This window comes from Micromesistius poutassou (assembly GCF_964030765.1).
Source record: "Micromesistius poutassou genome assembly, chromosome: 17".
In the NCBI taxonomy this organism is placed as follows: Eukaryota; Metazoa; Chordata; class Actinopteri; order Gadiformes; family Gadidae; genus Micromesistius; species Micromesistius poutassou.
The window spans coordinates 10,802,051-10,823,601 of record NC_140287.1 but is presented as its reverse complement, the minus strand read 5'-3'; the positions used below and the strand labels follow the sequence as shown (position 1 = coordinate 10,823,601).

The 21,551-nt window shown below is 49.8% G+C and overlaps 1 protein-coding gene across 2 annotated transcripts in view; it reads left to right on the top strand.

Moving 5' to 3' along the window:
* eml1 (EMAP like 1) overlaps positions 1-21,551 on the top strand; it is a 44,482-nt gene that overhangs the window by 21,101 nt on the left and 1,830 nt on the right. For both annotated transcript variants that reach the window (XM_084482518.1, XM_084482517.1), the window contains exons 2-22: positions 4,673-4,855; positions 6,427-6,565; positions 9,222-9,350; positions 9,920-9,951; positions 11,200-11,226; positions 14,548-14,677; positions 15,438-15,587; positions 15,901-15,970; positions 16,357-16,464; positions 16,574-16,669; positions 16,996-17,130; positions 17,364-17,463; positions 17,836-17,987; positions 18,407-18,532; positions 19,037-19,168; positions 19,327-19,394; positions 19,581-19,669; positions 20,315-20,412; positions 20,772-20,859; positions 21,016-21,111; positions 21,235-21,365. In XM_084482518.1, coding sequence (XP_084338644.1) covers positions 4,673-4,855; positions 6,427-6,565; positions 9,222-9,350; positions 9,920-9,951; positions 11,200-11,226; positions 14,548-14,677; positions 15,438-15,587; positions 15,901-15,970; positions 16,357-16,464; positions 16,574-16,669; positions 16,996-17,130; positions 17,364-17,463; positions 17,836-17,987; positions 18,407-18,532; positions 19,037-19,168; positions 19,327-19,394; positions 19,581-19,669; positions 20,315-20,412; positions 20,772-20,859; positions 21,016-21,111; positions 21,235-21,365 — 2,279 coding nt within the window. The remainder of the gene's footprint in view (positions 1-4,672; positions 4,856-6,426; positions 6,566-9,221; positions 9,351-9,919; positions 9,952-11,199; positions 11,227-14,547; positions 14,678-15,437; positions 15,588-15,900; positions 15,971-16,356; positions 16,465-16,573; positions 16,670-16,995; positions 17,131-17,363; positions 17,464-17,835; positions 17,988-18,406; positions 18,533-19,036; positions 19,169-19,326; positions 19,395-19,580; positions 19,670-20,314; positions 20,413-20,771; positions 20,860-21,015; positions 21,112-21,234; positions 21,366-21,551) is intronic.

Genomic DNA, 21,551 nt, shown 5'->3' with positions numbered 1-21,551 from the left:
CTGTCTCTCTTGCTCTATCTGTCTCTCTCTGTCCCTCTCTCTCTCCCCCCATCTCTCTCTCTCTCTCGCTCTTGCTCTCGCTCTCTCTCTCTCCCATCTCTCTCTCCCCCATCTCTCTCCCTCCCATCTCTCTCCCCCCATCTGTCTCTCCACCATCCCTCTTTCTGTCTGTCTCTCTCTCTCTCTCTCTCTCTCTCTCTCTCTCTCTCTCTCTCTCTCTCTCTCTCTCTCTCTCTCTCTCCAGTGTTTCTATCGTTTCCTGTCCCCTTCAGCGCCAACAGTTCCTTCCTTCCTGGGTCGTTCTCAGCAGGGTTTCCCTCTCCCTGTCCCTGCTCCACCCATCACTATTTATAGTCTCTAAACCGGGCTGAACGGCTCTCAGGAGCATCACCCACCCCCGGCCAACCCAGTGACTCTCTAATCTGACCGGGTGATTGGCCGCCTTTTGGTGCCCATGACACCGGGGTTGACTGAGCTGTTCCTCAGCCTCGTCACCGTGGCTTCACTCTGAGCGCGTTCCTCCTCTCTCTGTTCATCACTGGTGACCCACATAGTGCTGGGCTGCATGCTGGGGTTATGGAGTCGCACGCTGGCATTGTGATGATTGCATTCGGCGCAATGCTCACTGTCGTTCGCTTGGTGTCTTCCGCCGAGCCGGCATCGGGCGGGAGTCCTGCTGGTTAAGTGGACCCCCTGCCGTGAGCTCCATCAAAATGGGCCCCATTTCTGTTCCGCGAACGTAATGCCGTTCAGCTCTCCAGTTTGTCTTGTGGCTGACTTTAGAGAATCAGACCAGCACACAAAGCAACTTGTCTTCCTTTCTGCCCAAGGTGTGGTGTTCATTATTTCATTGCATCACCAGCATCACAATGTTGGATCCAGGAAGGAGGTTGTGGGTTCTACTACCTGGTTGTTCTCACATGGAGCTCTGGCCAGGCTTTAATCACAGGCTGTCTTGTCTTTTGAGGAAAGCCAATGGTTCAATCGGTCCAGGGACGTTAAGAGATGTAAATCCTCTCTGCACCACAGAGGTGTGAATGGAGTGAATGAAACGGGGATCCCTCCCATTGGCTGTCGTCTCTCCTCCCTGGGCCAAGAGGAGAACCATGTTGTTTTATGACACTATTGCTATTCTAGCTGTACTCCCCTAGCGTGTGTGTGTGTGTGTGTGTGTGTAGATGCATGTATGTGTGTGTGTGTGTGTGTGTGTGTGTAGATGTGTGTGTGTTTGTGTGTGTTTATTGAAGGAGTGAATGACTGCAGCACCAGAGCTGCTGCAGGCTGTGATGCAGACAACAGATATGGCGATACCCTTCCTCAGCCCTGCCATGCAGTACCATCAAAAGATTGTTGCACACACGCACACACGCACGCATGCACGCACGCACGCAGAACCCAAATAGTGACTCAAGGGCATACATTGAGAAACACTAAAAAAGACGTACAGGGGGGGGTGGGGGGGTCCTACCTGGGGGGTTCAGGCAAGGGTAACAAGCCCTGTCTTGTCAGGCGGCATTAGCAGGCTGTGGTGTTGCTTGAGGGGAGCGATGGCTCGATGAACGACCTGTAGCTCACGGTTACGCTGGAGACACTGGGGGGACGGCAGGGACTGATGGACTGGGAGCGAGGCAGAGAGAAAGTGACGGCAATACGTGTGTGTCTGTGTGTGTGTGTGTGTGTGTGTGTGTGTTAGGTTGAGGATCGGTTTATGGGGGTTGATGATGATGTGGGGCTTGGCGGGGGGGGGGGGGGGAGTGAGACAAAGAAGCGGTGTGACTGTGATTAATTATTTGCAGAATGAAAGGTGACACCTTCATCACACAACGTGTTTTCATACCTGCCACGATGCGAGCGTCCTTACAGGTCTGTGATGGGCCTTAATCAAGCCTCTGCATCATCCATTCACGTCAATGTCTCACCCTCCACAATGATGATGTCACCTGACACCAATCATCTTGGTTTATGTCCGGATGATTCACTCCCACCTCTGTATCATTTGGGAGTGGTATGATGGAGATCGATTTTGAAGCGTCTTTTAATGACCAATCCCCCTCACACCTGGTGCTGAGATAGGGGAGCCCTTTAAGAGGGGCCCTCTAGGTTCCCGCTCCAGGGTGGTGGAGCCCTGGCCCGTGGCCCTTGACAGCTGGCTCCGGTACCGCTGGGTGTCGTGGTGTCCGGGTCGTTGGTATCGGGGGTTCGAGGCCAGCCACAGCAGCAGCAGATGTGCAGCAGATAGAACGGGCTTTGTCCCTGGAGATATCTGCAGCGCGGCTGCCCGCTCCGGCATGAATAAACAGCAGCGAGCCGCTTCAAAGGAGGCATTCTGGCTGGGGAGAGTCATGGTGAGGGGGGGAGGAGAGAAGGGGAGTCATGGTGTACGGGTGAGGTAGAAGGGGAATGATGGTGAAGGGGTGAGGTAGAAGGGGAATGATGGTGAAGGGGTGAGGTAGAAGGGGAGTCATGGTGAAGGGGTGAGGTAGAAGGGGAGTGATGGTGAAGGGGTGAGGTAGAAGGGGAGTCATGGTGAAGGGGTGAGGTAGAAGGGGAGTCATGGTCTAAGGGTGAGGTAGAAGGGGTGAGGTTGAAGGGGAGTCATGGTCTCAGGGTGAGGTAGAAGGGGAGTCATGGTCTCAGGGTGAGGTAGAAGGGGAATCATGGTCTCAGGGTGAGGTAGAAGGGGAGTCATGGTCTCAGGGTGAGGTAGAAGGGGAGTCATGGTCTAAGGGTTGCTTGTATTGGGAATGTCTTCACTGAATGAGGTGGAAGTGATTCGGGTGAGTTTACACTGTCAGACTCATTTCAGCACAGACTGATGGAGACATATCTTGGATCGCAGCGCTTGGTTTCTGTTGGGACAGTAAATGTACACTTAGCTCATCGCCCACTTTAGATTACATTCTTTAGATGTTTGTTTAAAGCCTGTTTGGTTCTCAGGCTGAGAAACTCACACATTTATTTGAAGAGAAGACACACATTCAAGAGACGTAACACACATTCAAGAGGCATGCAATGTGTGTAGCTGATCCAATGTTTGAGTTAAGCCTGTCTAATAACCGTTCCTAACTAAAAACACTAATTGCACCGTCAAGGATGCTAGCTGAAAAAACTGTGAATAATGTATTTGGTGTTTTTTTTTTTGTGTGTGTGTGTGTGTGTGTGTGTGTGTGTGTGTGTGTGTGTGTGTGTGTGTGTTGGTGCACATGTGCGTGCGTGCTTGCATCTGCACACACGCCAGTGGATGAATCAGTAATGAGTGGGATCAGTAATTGGTTTATTCAGTCATTATGAATTTGCTCTGATTCCTCAAAATGCTTCATGGTTCCCTACTGTCTTGTTAGAGCCATATCTTAACCCTACTTTTATATATATATATATATATATATATATATATATATATATAGTCCCATAGTAGTCAACACTATTCTTGATATATTTGCATTTTGGAGTTTAAATTTAGTAAAAATAAACAAGGAATGATACATTTGTTTATCTTGTTTGAGCTGCTGCCCCTGCGACCCGACCCCGGATAAGCGGATGACGATGACGATGACGACGACGACGACGACATTTGTTTATCATTCTTAAAACCACATAACCACAATGACAACAAACATCACTCTAAAATCCATGATGGTTTGTTTTTGACCCCAGGGGGAACACAAGAATGGCCGAATGTCCTTGCATTCCTCCTTTCTGGATGAACACACGGTGATTAACTGTGTTAGTGTTGTCCCTTTCAACGCCAGCTCACATGATCGTTAATGACATCATGGAAGACCCATGTGATTATAGTCTGTGGCGAATACACAGTCCACACCCCAGAGCACTGGTTTATCTGGAGAGTTTAATAGCTTACCACACAGAGTTGACCCCAACACATTTCCTGAATCCATTCTATAGAATTTTATCTCTATGTGTTTGAGAAACCACCATGGTGGGGGGTTGAAGTCCGTCTTTAACCTTTCCAGGAGGGAGGAGTCTGGTCACCAGATGTCTGCTCTCTCATGCATTATGCATTGCCTTCTTATTGCTAGTCTGCAGGGAAAACACAGCAATGATTTACATTAATATTTCAACATGCCACTTTAACATCAAAGTCCTAATAGAACAGCCCCTGTTTGTGTGTGTGTGTGTGTGTGTGTGTGCACGTCAGCAGTCCAAGGTGTTAAGCGACGGTGTTTTAACAGAGAACAAACGAGACACGTTGAATAGCAATTATGGAGACAGGCACAGAGTGTCCATTCAAAGCAGCCCATGAATCGGGCTGTTTAATAGAAAATCCCTTTGTACCGCTCAAGGGAAGATATCTCCTTACGGACAAACGGTTCTTTTGAAATGTTGGCGTCAGCTCATGTCTTTAGAGGCCATGCTACGTGGTTTATTTTAGCAGTATTTTTTGCTTTGTTTCTTTTCTTATTCTTTCTTTCCTTCTATCTCTCCCTCTACAAGGTCTAACCACATCTGTCTAACCACATTAAGAAACAAATACTGTCTTGGGGTTTAAACAATGAAAAAGACACAGAAAGTGTTGCAGTGATGGCTGATAAACAAGACTGATCACAGACGGGGGGGTTTGAACCTGTGTCACTGACTTTCTCCTCCCCTTCTGCCCCCTGCTCCTCCCCCCCCCCCCCCCCTCCCTGCTCTTGGTCCTCCTCCTCCTTCTCAGATGACAGCGCGTCGGCGGCCAGCAGCATGGAGGTGACGGACCGCGTGGCGTCCCTGGAGCAGCGCGTGCAGATGCAGGAGGACGAGATCCAGCTGCTGAAGTCAGCCCTGGCCGACGTGGTCCGCCGGCTCAACCTCTCCGAGGAGCAGCAGACCCTGGGCCCCCGCCGGGGCCCCACCAAAGGTACCACGCCCCCCCCCCCCTCCCCGGCCCAGACTCTTCACCACGGAGGTTCAAGAGCAGCTCTCTCAGGCTCTTCTGTCGGGCTGACCTCTCACCCTCTCAGACCGGCGTCATTCATCATGAAGAATAGAGTAGAAAGAGAGTAGACAGAAGCTGAATGGCCAAATGAACATGGGCGTCAAAGTGAAGGGTTTCAGTTCTAAATCAGTGGTGGGTTCGGTCCATCTTCAGAGTGATGGGAAATGTTAATTGTCGACTGCGTATCTGTGGTCTGATGGGTCTGATGAGTACTTTGTACACATATCAACCAAGGTGAAGCCAAGGTTAAACTGAATAATATGAAAGAAGTATATTTTGGAGTTCTTCCACTGAAGATGGATTCTTCAGATCCCACGTGTTCTTTAAAGCTCCTCCCCCTTCTCTTCCTCCTCCTCCCCTTCCTCCGTCTGTGTGTGTGTGTGTGTGTGTGTGTGTGTGTGTGTGTGTGTGTGTGTGTGTGCGCGTAGAGCCTGCTTTGATGAGAAAATCCCTCTCAGCAGACGGCGGTTTTGAGAGGCCAGGTAGGCTCTGCTGGGGTGTGCAGCCTACTCTCCCCTACTCCCCCCCCTCCCCTCCCCCTAGACTGACCACGCCCGCAGAAGCCATCTTGCCACTTTAACCCACCCTGAAGCACTGTCCCCCCTCCCTCTGTCACTTATAGCGGTCTGCCCCCCCTGAAACAGGCATGAGTGCACTAGCATGCATTAGAGAGACAGAGCAGCACACATCATCAATAATACAGGTCATGGCGTCACCACACGGCTGGAGCAGCATGGTCCTCTCACAGATTAATATTAGGAGCGATGATGTTGATGCTGGCAGACAGTGTTCCATCGACCGTTGGATCTGGACCATAATGTTGTTATGGAGGCCATCAATTGTTAAAAGGGTTTTATGGAGTAGATTAGTAATTGAATGCGTGTCTCATTTTGTGTTTGTGCTCCCTGGCGGGGCGTGGCGCCCTCTGATCCAGCACTGGTGGTCTGGAGGTCTGATGCTCATCTAAATGTCCTTGATGAAGCTGATGAGGCTGATTGCTCTGACTGATTGCTCTGACCTATGTGTAACGACTATGTGTGTCTTGTCTGACACGGACGGAGAGTTGTCTTATGTGGTTGAAACACACGTAGCCCTAAGCTAGTGATCACCAAGTAGTGTACACAAGGCTAATCCTTCAGTCCTTCTGACTGGAGCTGTTTGAGCTGATACTCTGATGTCTTAGCGGCTACTTTGGGATGTGTGTGTACACACTAAAAGATGCATGCATGCCACTGCGCGCACGCACACACACACACACACACACACACTGGAAAATATGCCACTGTGGCATTATCTGCAGCATTACATTATTTATACCATGATTTACATCCAGCACACAAAGACCCCTACACACACATAAACACACACACACACACACACACACACACAGACTCACACACACACACACACACACACACACACGAGCGCACACACACACACACACACACACACACACACAAAGACCGGCGTCTGACACTGCCTTCTCCCTCCAGCCAGACCCATGATCGCCACTCTGCCGCTGAGGCCCACAGTCAACAACGGGACCGTCCTACCAAAGAAGGGCAGCGGGACCTTACCCTCCCCGTCCGGGATGGGATCCAGGAAGGACGCTCCTCTCACAGCCAATAGGAGGTGAGAGAACCTCTACTGTCATCAGCTCATTTACATGCCGCACCACTGCCTTATCAAGGAATGAATAAATCTGCATCTTACGTGGCAGAAACCGAGTCTGACCTTCTCCCTTCCCCAGATACATGTAAGATAGGGAACCACGTGTTAGTACCTGGTTCCCTCCCTCGTAAACCTGCTCTGTGGGGCTCATTATAAACGTAGCGGCTGACATTTCACCAGGCTGAACAACTGAGGGAACTGGGGATATCTCTCTGCCTTAGTTGTGGCAGTTGTGGATTCAATTCACTTCAAGAAGGCGTGTGTGTGTGTGTGTGTGTGTGTGTGTGTGTGTGTGTGTGTGTGTGTGTGTGTGTGTGTGTGTTTGCTGCTCATTGTGTGTGTGTGTGTGTGTGTGTGTGTGTGTGTATGTGTGTGTGTGTGTGTGTGTGTGTGTGTGTGTGTGTGTGTGTGTGTGTCAGTGTGTGCACGTGCGTGTGTCTGCGTGGGCATATGTGTGTGTGTGTATGTGTTAACACTCGTCATCCATCTGGTCTGTCAGAGGAACAGTAGCGCTGCTCTCGTGTCTGCTGGTCGCGTTCATTACCATAACGTAATGGAGGGGAGAGGGAGCCTTTCATGACAAGTGAGTCTCATTAGCTCTGCAGTGTCTTCATCAGTGCTGCCGCCCTCCGTCCCCTCACACACACAGACAGCGGCCCCCCACGGACCCCCACGGACCCCCACAGACCCCCACGGCCCGCCACTGTGCTCCTCATGGGTCTCTGTGGGGTTGGCCAAGGCAGAGGGAGCTATCGTTAGCTACACTCAAGTTAACCCGTTTCCTGCGGTGCAGCAGTGGTTGCTGGGATACGGGATAGGCCATTTGGTATCTTTGTTAACGTAACTCTTTTGATTGGCTGTTTGGATTGAGCCGATGTTTTAATGTATTTTTTGCCATTGGGATTTTTGAAGGGTTAGGATACTGGTTGAGTTGGTTTGTCTTTTATTTATTGTATTTATTTGTCGTCAGTTTTGTCTTTGAATATGAAATTGTCCTTCAAATTGGAGTTGTTCCCATTGGCTCCATTACCACAAGCCTAAACCTAAAGCATATGTCCGTATACAAACCAAACAGTGAATAATAATTCCAAACTGAGAAGTTATCTGTGACTCAAATTACAACACAAATCGTTTTCCATGGCTTCAGACTCCATTTCAAATCTTGTCCCTCCTCCTCCTCCTCGTCCTATCAGGAGCCTGTTGTGTCCTGTGTTGACCCTCCTCCTCGTCCCATCAGGAACCTGTTGTGTTCTTTGTTGTCCCCTTCCTTATCCTCCTTGTCCTATCAGGAGCCTGTTGTGTCCTGTGTTATGCTTCCTCCTTGTCCTCCTCATCCTATCAGGAGCCTGTTGTGTCCTGTGTTGTCCCTCCTCCTCATCCTCCTCGTCCTATCAGGAGCCTGTTGTGTCCTGTGTTGTGTCTTCTGTTGTGTTCCCTTACGTCTATGTGCTTTGTCTTTCAAACTTGTGATGTCACTTCCTGGTTGTTTCCCTCTGGCTCGTCCAGGTATTTCTACCGACCACTCAGGTGAGAAGGCCCACATTAATGTGATTGGTCAAACGGAAACTAAAACATCATCATTGATCCATCAAAGATATTGATTAATGATCTAGCATATTAAACATTAGGCCCAGTAATCCATCTCAAATCACTTCAATTAAATAATCAATTAAAATGCAACTAATATATTTGTCACTCAAGACACCCCACCCTGACTGCTCCCAACGAGCTGGCTGTCGCCCTGCGTAAGTCACATTGGATAAAAGCATCAGCAACATCCCCTACATGTCAATGTAAAGATCTACGTCTACATCCATCCTCTACATCCCAGTTACCAATGGGCATTTTCTCTGTCTTCCTTTAGAATTTTTTAATAATATACATAATGTGACTCTCTCTCTCTCTCTCTCTCTCTCTCTCTCTCTCTCTCTCTCTCTCTCTCTCTCTCTCTCTCCCTCTCCCTCTCTCCCTCTCTCCCTCTCTCTCTCTCTCTCACCACACATCCACACAGACCTACACTCCAGTACAGGGGTTATCCAGACAGGGCTGGTGTTCCAGTCTCTGAATGGGCCCCCCGCTGGGAGGCTGGATTAGGTGTGACTGGGGCTGCCAGCACACGGACTGCTGATTGGCTGCTTTCCTTTGTGTGAATATGCAGGCAGGCTGTCTGCCCTGCACTGCTGTGTGCATCTGCTCTCCCGCTCTGTTCTGGAGGTCCTTTATGAAGGCACGGCCATGAACCATGGAAACAACATGAGGGGACACGCAGGGTGTGTGTGAGTGTGTGTGTGTGAGTGTGTGTGTGTGTGTGTGTGTGTTTATATGGCTGCATGGAGGGCCCCATTTTGTCGTTTATTAGGCTTTTTGCTTCCCTGTCACTTCCTCTATATTTTGCCCGATAACACCCACATGAACACATGAACACGTGCCACCACTCACACATCCAGCCGTCCTCCTCAGTGCTCTGTTGGTAGAATCTGGTTTACTGGAGATGAAGGAGGTCACGTGGAAATAATCCATGCCTCTTTTATTTCCACATAGTACCCTCGGGTGATGCATTTATTGTGAAATCCTTCATTGGTTCTTCACTCTTCCTCTTCCTCCTGCACCTCCCCAGCACTGTGAGGAGGGCCAACTCCAACGAGCACATGGGCACGCTCACCAGGAGGGACTCGGGCGAGACCAAGGGCAATCGGACCCGCGCCGGATCCACCGGCAGCAACTCCAGCGGCAAGAGGAGTGACAGGTAGCTGACCCACTCCCACTCTGTCTAAAGGGCTCTTTATGGTCCCACGTTCGCGCAACGCAAGGGGGTTACGGACCCCTTACGTCCTTGTGGACCCTCCTTGCGTCCACTGCAAGGGCCTGACATACGCCTCCCAAAAATTGTAACCTTCTGTCGAGGCGACGCAGCCACAAGGGCTGTGATTGGTCCGCTCACTAAAACCCAACGCAGGACCATAAATGTTCACGACTACTTCGAAGCGTCTGCGTGGTCCTTGCGTTGCGTGAACATGGGACCATAAAGAGCTCTTAAAGCAGCCAATCACAAGCTCCGCTCGCTCAATGTACCGGAGCAGGGTGGGGCATCTAGGGCCCGTGTTGTCATGGTAGCCGCTTTATGAAAAATATATGATTTCCAATATAGAACATATTTTACATTAAATGTGAAATGGCCTTTTTGAATGATTGTATTCCACGAGAGAGTAAGTGATAGCTGGTCTGGGGAGACTGATGGAGCCGTGTGTCTCAGGGGGAGACGGGGCGTGGTGGGGTCGGAGGAGTATTGACAGAATGTGGTTGTTTACCTTGCAGCAGCAGGCAGAGGGAGCCCATATTCAACGCAGGTAAGAGAACAAGGCAATCTCCCGCTGTCAGGGTCAGTGATTAAAACCTCACTGCCTGGGAACGGGGTGTGTGTGTGTGTGTGTGTGTGTTGAATGAATCCACTCTTTATATAAATACATACATGTTGATATTGCATAGCTGCTAAAATAAATGATATAAATGTACTGTTAAAAAGCCCTCCCTATACCTCCCTATACTACAACAATGCTTACGGTATATTCTGTCATGACGATCTCCTGCTACTTGAAATCCATACCCACGATCCATTTATCATTTTCCAACCATTATCCACCCATCGCCTGCTCACCCCTTTGATTTGTTGACCATTCGTCTGTCATGAATATCATTTGATTGCAATCGTTTTGTTTAGCGTATGTTTTCGTATTTATGTTTTAATTTAAAATAGACAGTGGTTGTAAAACTTTTTTTATTTTTTTATTCAGCATAACAAAAACTGGAAACTGCGATGACGATGATGTCAGAAAAGCATCTTTGTAGAAACAGTTGGTTTTTCGATAAAACACCTGCTAATATCCAACATCATCAAATTAGGAGGAAAGCCGTGCACCGGAGTGAAAAAGATTTAGCTTCTCATTAGTGTCTGTGTAGCCGTGGTAAATCCCTGTAAACGTACTGCTAATCCTCTGAGAAAGTGCTAACGACGATGTTATCTGGCATCATCCGCCCAGAAAGAGCGTTCTTCAGGGGAAAACGATGACTTAGACGTTTAAGTCGATTGCAGACCTATTACCTCCCAGAAGCTGCCTGCTCAGGCCAGCTTCATGGACGTGAACTACCGCTGTAATCAGCCAGAAACAACCAGAATCACTGACCCCAGCGGAGACCAGGCCCAACGGGCAGCTCTTATCCCATACAATCACAAACAGGCCGATGTAATCTTAAGAAAGATAAAAGCTAAAGATCTATTGTTTGAACGACTAAACAATAGATACAGTTGATGTACAGTTTCAACAAAGGGCAGCAGTCAACTAAAAGGGTGTTTTAAGTCTTAAATATAATACATATAATATAATATAAAATATATCATATATAATACGTAATATAACTACATTATGATTCATGTGACATGCAAGACAATAACACAGGAAGGGGAGGAGCCTAGAGGATACAGGAAGTTACAGGGCCACTAGAGCCCGTTATGACCAGCAGGAAGCTCCTCCCTCCCCTGAGGTGGTGAGGACACACTCTCCCTCACCCGTCCTTCTGTCTCCCTCTGTGGCCACAAGGGACGCGACGGGTGACCCACTGCAAAGGTAGGCCCCTCCCCCCCCCAGCCAAGCCCCTCCCGAACCCCAGCCCAGCCCCGCCCACCACCACCACTGCCCCCTGCCCCCCCCGCACCACCCGCTTCCCAGGACCCCCTCCGGCCTCCACAGCTCTCAGGGTGGTGCTGCGCCCGCGAAGGCCCCTCCACCCGCAGCGTCGGGTGTACTTCCTTCGGGTGTAGTTCCAGACAGGAAGTGGTTATATAGTTTGAGACGAATAGTTTGAGAGAGGATTTGATCAGTCTTTTTTACGGTTGTTTCAGTGCGCTGCACTCAGAGAGCTGTGGACGCAGAGGGGAGGGACGAGAACGTGTCCCTGTGTGGTAGCTGCTGCCCCCCACACTGAGCTGACTAACACACACACACACACACACACACACACACACACACACACAGACGCACACACAGATGCGGCCGGAAGCACACACAGACTCACACAAACATATGAACACATGCACGCACATACACAAACACAGATACACACGCAAACACACATGCACACCTCACCACACACACACACACACACACACACACACACACACACACACACACACACAGATGCATACATACACACGCACACCTTACCTTACCTTACCACACACGCGCAGACACACGCACACATACAGACACACACACTCACATGCACACACACGCACGCCTCATTACACACACACACACACACACACACACACTGAACGACGCACACACTGAACACACACACACAGTGCTGCTTCAGCGACACTGAGCTGTCCCTGTGTGTGAGCTTGCAGTGGTTGCCGTGTGTCTCTGTCAACACCAGTCGTTTAGCTGCGGATGAAAACTGCCACTTTTCTTGCTGCGTGTGCGTGTGTGTTTGCCCACGGCCCTGCCCCACTTTTTGCACGTTGGGTATTTAGCGCTCTGTCACCATAGTAACAGCACAAAGAATCCCAGCACTTTCCTCCGCGCCGAGTTCCAGACCCCCCAACTCCACCGTTCCCAGAATCCTTTGCTTTTGAATAAGTAGAGGATTTCAGCCTGTGCAACCTCTCTCTCTCTCTCTCTCTCTCTCTCTCTCTCTCTCTCTCTCTCTCTCTCTCTCACTGGCTCTCTCTCTCCCTCTTTCCCTCTCTCTCTCTCTCCCTCTCGCTGGCTCGCTGGCTTACTGTGCTGGCTCTCTCTCTCCCTCTTTCTCTCTCTCTCTCTCTGTCTCTCTCTCGCTGGCTCTCTCTCTTTCTCTCTCTCTCTCTCTCCCCATATTTTGTATATTTGCATTGAGATCGGTCCGAGTGTTTCTTCGGTTTCCATGGAGATATGTTTGATTTCGCTCCTTGTAGTTTTTGTCACAGCCTGGAGCATCGAGTCTCTTATGTCGTTATTATTCATGAAACTGAAATAATCCCTGAAATACATGGTGATGATCACAGGGTTTTTTGAAGCCTTCTCAAAAACATTAATCTATTTGGTTTTGTTGTTGCATTTTAAACCAAGAAAGGAGATTTCTAAAAACAAGAGATATAAATATGCAGAATGAACAGAACACGCAGCCATTCCAAATTCTGACTTTGATCTTTTCTGCATCTCCTCTCCTTCCTGGTCCCGAGTGACTGGCTCTGCCCCCACCCTCTTTCTTCTCCAATTGGCTCTGTGTGTTCTACATCCTGACTGGCCCTGCCCCCGTCGTTCCATATGCTGCTATAGTCACGGTACAGCTGTACCTCAGCTCCTCTGCCAGGTGCACCGGATCCGACCGCCCCTCCACCGGTCTGAAGGCCATAGAGGCCCCTCCGGCCATCAGGCCCCCCGGCCCCTCCCTGCAGGCCGGGGGCCCGAGCAGGACTGCGGAGGGCCGGAAGACCCCCAGTTTTAGCCTCCAGTTGAGGAAGTCAAGGAGCCTGAGTCAGTCGGCCTTCAGGCCCCTCGATACACCAAGCTACCGTGGCCCCGTGCGCTCCCCCAGTCACTACTTCCAGATATGTTACTGAGCCCCAGGTGTGCTACCTAGCCCCAGCTATGCTACTGAGTCCCAGGTGTGCTACCTAGCCCCAGCTATGCTACTGAGCCCCAGGTATGCTACTGAGCCCCAGGTATGCTACCTAGCCCCAGGTATACTACTGAAGTCCAGCTATGCTACTGAGCCCCAGGTGTGCTACCTAGCCCCAGCTATGTTACTGAGCCCCAGGTATGCTACCTAGCCCCAGGTGTGCTACCTAGCCCCAGCTATGCTACTGAGCCCCAGGTGTTCTACCTAGCCCCAGCTATGTTACTGAGCCCCAGGTATGCTACCTAGCCCCAGGTATGCTACTGAGCCCCAGCTATGCTACTGTGTTCCAGGTATGCTACTGAGCCCTTTATTTTATTAAGATCCAAACATGCCTCTGAACTCAAGACAGGCAGCTAGCTTTGACATATGCTAGCTAGCCTGGCAGTGATGCTATTTTTATCACAGTCCACTGTTTGAAGCCAACATACCTCATAGCTTCTTCCTTGTTCCTTCCCGTTCAAACAGACGCCGAATGCTAGTAGGCTACGCTAACGTTGGGTGGTTCACAGGATATATATGGCTTCTTGAATGTTGCCTCAATGTCAACATGATGACATTGAAAGAGACTGCGTGATATTTTGTACAGTTTCGTATTTTCAGGCTCAACATTTCTAATATTTATTTGTCCACACTACACTGTCGCTTGTCATTAGAGAGGCATGTTATGTTTTATATTACTAACTTTACTGAAAAGAGAATACAATCTCTTAGCCCCAAGCCTGTGGAAGCAATCAATATTTAAATACATGTGTGATTATTGCGTTCGATATTTTCGGAAATACTACTTTTTGTTGTTAATATAATATTGTTTGGTGTCATTTATGTTTTCTGCATGTTATTTGTCTATTGAAATATTAAAATGGCATGTATATGTTTGACTGGTTCTGTGCCTCATTATGCTTGCCTTCCATAACGATGCTTCTGCTTGTGTGTGATGTTGGTTCACATCCCCTCAGACCTGCAGCTCAAAGTGTGCAGGACCTGCAGGTCAAGTTTCACTTCATTCATGCCTTCTGTTGTCATGTGTTTCAAAGGACTAATAAAGTCGCTTAAAAAGGCACTTTGTTTGTTTATGCATACTCTGAATTTTGCTGATTAACTCAAGTACCTTTTTGTTTAAAATGGCTTTCATCTCTTGTCAATCTCTTGTGATTGTTTATCGATTCCTCGTTACATACGTCCATTTCATCTGTCATCATGTCATCATCACTCTGAAGGACACGCTCTATCTGAAGCCTCCATCTTTGTTTGTGCCCTCACTGACGCCTGTGTGTTGCTTCCTCCAGAGGAGGGCTATGTGAAGATGTTCTTAAAGGGCCGCCCGGTCACCATGTTCATGCCCAGAGACCAGGTGGAGCCCTACTGCCTGGAGGCCAAGTCCGACCTGCCTGGGAGCAAACTCAAGCTGGACTGGGTGTATCCGTTACCGTGGTGATGACCCGCTCTGGTCCCTTTAGTGCAGACAGGGGACGCAGCAGACATGCATTTCCTGACGCATAGAAACTGCTGCAGCATGTTTACTTGGTGTGTTGCAGGGAGGAACGGAGAGTAAGGGTTGGATTCAGGGTTTTTTTCTGATGACATTTTAATCTGATATTGATCTGTTGTAAGGTCAGGAGAGGGAGGAGGTTGTGATTGACAGCTCTGCTCTCCGTCTGTCAGTGTGAATGTGACTCTGTTCTTACTGCGGCCCTGCAGCAGAACAACTTGTCCCTTACCCCCCCCCCCCCCCCCCCCCCCGCCCCAGACCAACATGAGGTCAACAAGGTCAGCAGCTGGTCAGAGACAACTGCTGTTTCTCTTCTTCTCTTCTGTCTCAGGACAGAAGAGACACATCCAGAGTAGAGACAGTTCTGCTAAATACAGACAGAAGCATGGCACTCATAACCCTGGTTTGAAAGATAGATAAACCACTAACTGAGTTTACTCCTCAATCCCATTAGCACTGTAACGTTGTTTGTATTGGAGTTTACACATATATTGCATTAGGATTATTATCATGTAATACAATTATTCAAAATAAAACAGAGACGACAGCTTAACTTCAGCTCCTCAAACAGCTGTCTGTATAAACCCAGTTACCTAGCGGGCCATGTGACTTTGACGTGACTTCACCATCATAACGCTGTGAACCAAACACCCGCCCCCTGCACTCCTTGACCACCGGAACGCTCAGATACGGTTACCGGGGCCGCGACTGCCGCTCCAACCTCTACCTGATGCCCACCGGGGAGACGGTGTACTTCATCGCCTCCGTGGTGGTGCTGTTCAATGTGGACGAGAGGCTGCAGAGACACTACACCGGGCACACAGACGACATCAAATGGTGAGGCATTTGATGGTCGTGTTTTTATGGGTGTATAGAGAGGATTGACACTACATGAATGCACACACACGCACGCACACACACACACAGTCCTGCCTTTCTATAAGAGTATAGAGAGGATTCACACTACACAATACCATTGACATAATGAGGGGCTACGCTCGTTGGGGGGGGTGTGTGAGTTGGTGATGTTGGGGGGGACAGGCAGTCAGTCAACACCAGCATCCTGACACACACCCTCGTCTCCTTGCCCATTGAGATCAAACTACTGCGTCATATCTCTTTCTGTGTTTGTTGTTCTCCTTCTCAACAGCCTGGCTGTTCACCCTGACAAAATCACCATAGCAACTGGCCAGGTGGCGGGAACTTCGTGTGACGGCAAAGTAAGGGCTGTGTTACGATACATTTAACATCTCAGCGTCTCCCATGAATCAATGTAATGAGGGGACGTGTATTGAGTGTATGTGGTAGTGATGGCTCACCGTGCTCATCCAAGTCGTAGCCCCACTATTTGATTGTTAAAATCGGTATGAATTGTTACCCATTCGTAAGGATTGAGGGCCATTCAATATAGAAATTAAAAAATGTTATTGTTAAAATGTGTGTGCGTGTGCGTGTGCGTGTGTGTGTGTGTGTGTGTGTGTGTGTGTGTGTGTGGGCATGCATGTATGTTTGTTGTTTGTATGTGTATGCTTTTGTTTGTGTGTGCATGCATCTGTGTGTGTGTGTGTGTGTGTGTGTGTGTGTGTGTGTGTGTGTGTGTTTGCAGCTGGCTCCTCACGTGCGTGTGTGGGACTCCGTCAGCCTGAACACGCTCCACGTCCTGGGCACCGGATTCTTCGACCGGGGCGTGGCCTGCCTGGCCTTCTCCAAGTCGGTGAGTGACCCCAGGCCGACGCCCACACAAACAGGAAACAGGCTGCCGCTTCGCCACGGAAACGTCCGTTGACTTGTTGGTGTTTGTTGTTGTTGATGTTTTGTCACAGAACGGTGGAAACACACTGTGTGTGGTGGACGACTCCAACGACCACGTCCTCTCCGCCTGGGACTGGCAGAGAGAGGACCGCCTGGCTGACGTCAAGGTGTGTGTGTGTGTGTGTGTGTGTGTGTGTGTGTGTGTGTGTGTGTGTGTGTGTGTGTGTGTGTGTGTGTGTGTGTGTGTGTGTGTGTGTGTGTGTGTGCTGTGACCCTCTGGGTTCTACTGTTGACCGGTCCATGTGTGCGTGTGTGTGTGTGTGCTTAGCCTGTGTGTGTGTGTGTGTGTGTGTGTGTGTGTGTGTGTGTGTGTGCTGCGGCACCCTGGGTTTGACTGTGTCAATATGTGTGTGCGTGTGTGTGCTGTTCCCCCCTGGGTTCTGCTGTTGACCTTGTCCCTGTGTGTGCGTGTGTGTGTATGTGTGTGCCCCAGTGCTCCAACGAGTCGATGTTCGCCGCAGACTTCCACCCCACAGACAGCCACATCATCATCACCTGTGGCAAGTCTCACCTCCACTTCTGGACCCTGGAGAAAGGCCTGCTGGTGAAGAAACAAGGACTGTTTGAGGTAGGGTTCCACCTCCTACTACTGAGCCTTCACAGTGTGCTGTGAAACTAGAGGGACACTGTTCTTAAGAAGACATTAAGGCTCTATTCCAGGCCTTCCATGGTGGTGTTCTGTTAGGTTGATGAATCACCTTTCTCTCTTTCTATTCCGGATTGGATAATTGGTTAATCGGTTAATTAACTTAATAACACCAAATTGAATCAACAGATGGTTTGTCCTCTTGTCGCCTCCAGAAACAGGAGAAGCCAAAGTTCGTTATCTGCGTGACGTTTGCAGAAAACGGAGACGCCATCACAGGAGACTCCAGCGGGAACATCCTGGTGTGGGGGAAAGGTAACGTCTGGAGGACCTCTCTCCCACCTCTCTCTCTGCCCCCCCGGGTCTAACCCATGTCTCCTCCTCTCTCCCTCCTCACCCATGTCTCCTCCTCTCTTCCTCCCCTCTACCTCCTCTCTCCCTGCCCCGGGCCTCACTCCATGTCTCCTCCTCTCTCCCTCCTCACTTCCTCTTCTCACCCTCCTCTCCCCCTGTCCCGGCCTCACCCGTGTCTCCTCCTCTATCCCTCCTCTCTCCCTCACCCATGTCTCCTTCTGTCTCTATCCTCTCACCTCCTCCCTCCCTCACCCATGTCTCCTCCTCTCTCCCTCCCTCACCCATGTCTCCTCCGCTCTGCCTCCTCACCCTTGTATCCCCCTCTCCCTGCAGGCACCAACCGTATCAGCCAGGTGGTGCAGGGGGCCCACAGCGGCAGCATCTTCGCTCTGTGCATGCTGCGCAACGGCACCCTGGTGTCTGGGGGGAAGGACCGCAGGCTGGTGTCCTGGAACAGCAGCTACCAGCAGATCCAGAGTGTGGAGGTAAACACCTCCTCAGCCTGACTGTAGTCATGTACGTTAGAACCAGTGGACTGGAGGCTTCCAGAAAACAGTGGATGTTTATCATGCAAGAGAGAGCTTTTGTTCATATGCTAATGAGACGATTGGTCTAATGACGTTGGGATATTCAATTAAAATGATGCTCAATGAATCCTCATTATATACAAGTCATTAAAATGAGCAAATATGTTTCATGTCACAGTGATGCAGAGCTCATCCAGATGTATCACAAATCACTAATGCTATTTGTTAACTGTGATGTCTAGTAGTCATTAATATAACATGAACTATGAAAAACACAGACTGTGTACAATAACAAATATTACAGGGTTTATGTTTTCAAGAAAGCATTAAGGAAACAGCGATCCATAATCAGATGGACTCCATCCTCTCTGGTTCAGGTGCCCGAGCTCTTTGGACCAATCAGAACCATCGCTGAGGGCCGGGGGGAGAGCGTTCTCATCGGAACCACCAAGAACTTTGTTCTCCAGGGCAGTCTGGACGGGGAGTTCACCCCCATAACGCAGGTGGGCCGGCACTCGACGACACCGTTACATAATCAGTATCACCGGGGATACCTTGGTGTGGTCGGAGCCTTTTGTCGTGCTATCACTGACTAGCGTTATGGTTTGTTCAGAGTTCACTTAGACTCTGTATCTCCTCCCCCCTTACCCCCCCACCACACCCCCACACACCCCTATTACACACTTATTGTATTTTGTACGTCCTGGCACTTAATGTACGCACTTATTGTATGTTGTATGGACTTAAAAATAGTACTTAGCATTGTGTAGCATCTTCTCCTAGCTATCTTTGTTGTATACGGGGAATGGGTTAACCTAACAAATGTTAGTGCTTGGAACTTGGTTCTTTGAACATCCTTAACAGTGATATATTGTTGTTTCTCTTTCTTCTGACAAATGTACTTATTGTAAGTCACTTTAGATAAAAGCGTCTTCTAAACGCCATGAATGTAAATGTTAGATGATAGAGGAGCAGACCGGTCCTAACCGGTCCTCATCTCGCTCCAGGGCCACACTGATGAGCTGTGGGGCCTGGCTGTCCATCCCTCCAAGCCCGTCTTCCTGACCTGCGGCTACGACAAGCAGGTCAGCCTCTGGGAGTCCCGCACCCACCAGCCCATCTGGACCAAGCATCTGGACGTAAGCATGGGCAACAGCGCCCTCTGTGGGGAAACTGGGGAACTGCGCTAGGTTCAATTCAGGTTTTCAAGTTGTTCATTTTCGAGAATCTTTCCAATGTATGTTTTATGTCTTTATATGGCCAGACACGATATGTTCCTTTTGTGTTTCCTCTACAGGAATCTGCCCAGTCAGCCTGCTTCCACCCGTCTGGGGCAGTGGTTGCTGTGGGAACACACACGGGCAGGTACTGGAATCCTGTGAGACCAGTTGGGAACAACGCAGTCTGCCAGACTACTGAATCACATGAAACATGACAAAACAGTGCTTCAGTTACCAACGACAACAACGCAACAACAATACAATAACTGAAACTCTAGACTTCAGCAATGACGTTCATGTGATAACATGTATAATTGTTTGGACCCTACAGGTGGCTGGTGCTGGACTCAGACTCCAAAGACCTGGTCACGGTCCACACAGATGGGAGCGAGCAGCTCTCTGTGATGTGTTACGGCCCAGGTGGGTCAGACATGAATCCTCTCTCCCTCCTCTCCTCCTGCTCCCGGCCTCACCCTATGGTCCTCCTTCTCCCCCCTCTCTCCCTCCTCTCTCCTCCTCTCTCCCTCCTCTCTCTCCCTCCTCTCTCCCTCCTCTCTCCTCCTCTCTCCTCTCTCTCTCCTTCCTCTCTCCCATCTCTCTCTCCTCTCTCCTCTTCTCTCTCTCCTTCTCTCTCCCTCCTCCTCTCTCTCTCTCTCCCTCCTCTCTCTCTCCTCCTCTCTCCATCCTCTCCTCCTTTCTCTCTCTCTCTCCCTCCTCTCTCTCTCCTCTCTCCATCCTCTCCTCCTCTCTCTCCCTCCTCTCTCCCTCCTTTTTCCTCTCTCTCTCCCTCCTCTCCCTCCTCTCTCTCCCTCCTCTCTCCCTCCTCTCTCCTCTCTCTCTCCTTCCTCTCTCTCCCATCCCTCTCTCTCCTTCTCTCTCCTTCCTCCTCTCTCTCTCTCTCTCTCCCTCCTCTCTCTCTCCTCCTCTCTTCATCCTCTCTCCATCCTCTCTCCCTCCTCTCCATCTTCTCTCTCCTCTCTATCCTGTTCACCGTAACTCAGCCTTCTCCTGGATCCATCACTCCAACAACCTCACGCTCCCATCTGCTCCTCTCCTCCTATCTAGATGGGAACTTCCTGGCCATCGGTTCCCATGACAACTACATCTACATCTATGCCGTGGCGGAGCAGGGCAGGAAGTACGGTCGGGTCGGGAAGTGCTCGGTGAGCCACGTTATTAATAGTCCCCCTCAACAGGCAGGGTAGACTTTATGTCCCCCACCAGGAACCACAGCTTTATATTTAGGCTTCCGTCCCGCCCCTGATATTTGGTTACATTGGCTCCGCCCCCTCCACCCCATGTGACGTCTTCTCAGTATTTGTGCTAATAATAATAAAAAAAGATGCATTCTCTGTAGAAGTCACAAGTGTATATATGTGTGTTTTCGTTGCTGGTGTGTGTGTGTGTATGTGTGTGTGTGTGTGTGTTGGCGCGAGTGTGCGTGTGTGCCTGCGTGTATGTGTGTGTGTGTGTGTGGAGGTGATGAGGTGTATGAGTGATTAAAGTGTGTCTCCACTCCCAGGGTCACTCCAGTTTCATCACCCACCTGGACTGGTCTGTGGACTCCCAGTACCTGGTGTCTAACTCTGGAGACTACGAGATCCTCTACTGTAAGGACCTGCTGCCCACCTCACACACTTGATATCAAGTAGAAACAAACAGAACCCCCATCCTGACTTCAGTTTCTCTCTCCACCCCCATCGTCTGGTCAATATGTTATGATCATCATGGAGAAACCATAAGGAGTTTTCTGTGTGTTTTCACAGGGATTCCGTCGGTGTGTAAGCAGGTGGTGAGTGTGGAGACCACCAGAGACATCACCTGGGGGACCAGCACCTGCTCCCTGGGCTTCGAGGTCTTCGGTAAGTAGCATGAAAACACACAATCTCTGTATCTCTTTGTCTCTCTCTCTCTCTCTCTCTCTCTCTCTCTCTCTCTCTCTCTCTCTCTCATATCTCACCTCTGTGTGATGTGGTGTTCCTCAGGGCTGTGGCCGGACGGTTCTGATGGGACTGACATCAACGCTGTGTGCAGCTCCAATGAGAAGAGCCTGCTGGCCACTGGGGACGACTTTGGGAAGGTCCACCTGTTCTCCTTCCCCTGCTCCCAGTTCCGGGTAAGAGACGGACACTGGGTGGTTACCGGGGAGACAAACAAAATAATCACAGCATGTAATCACAGTTGGAGAGTACAGAGTAGCTTTGAGGAACATCACAGAAGAGCTTCATGTCAGAGCGACAACATCTCATCACAGTGCATTCTGACTCCAACATCGAATTCAACTCAACAACGACCAGAGCTA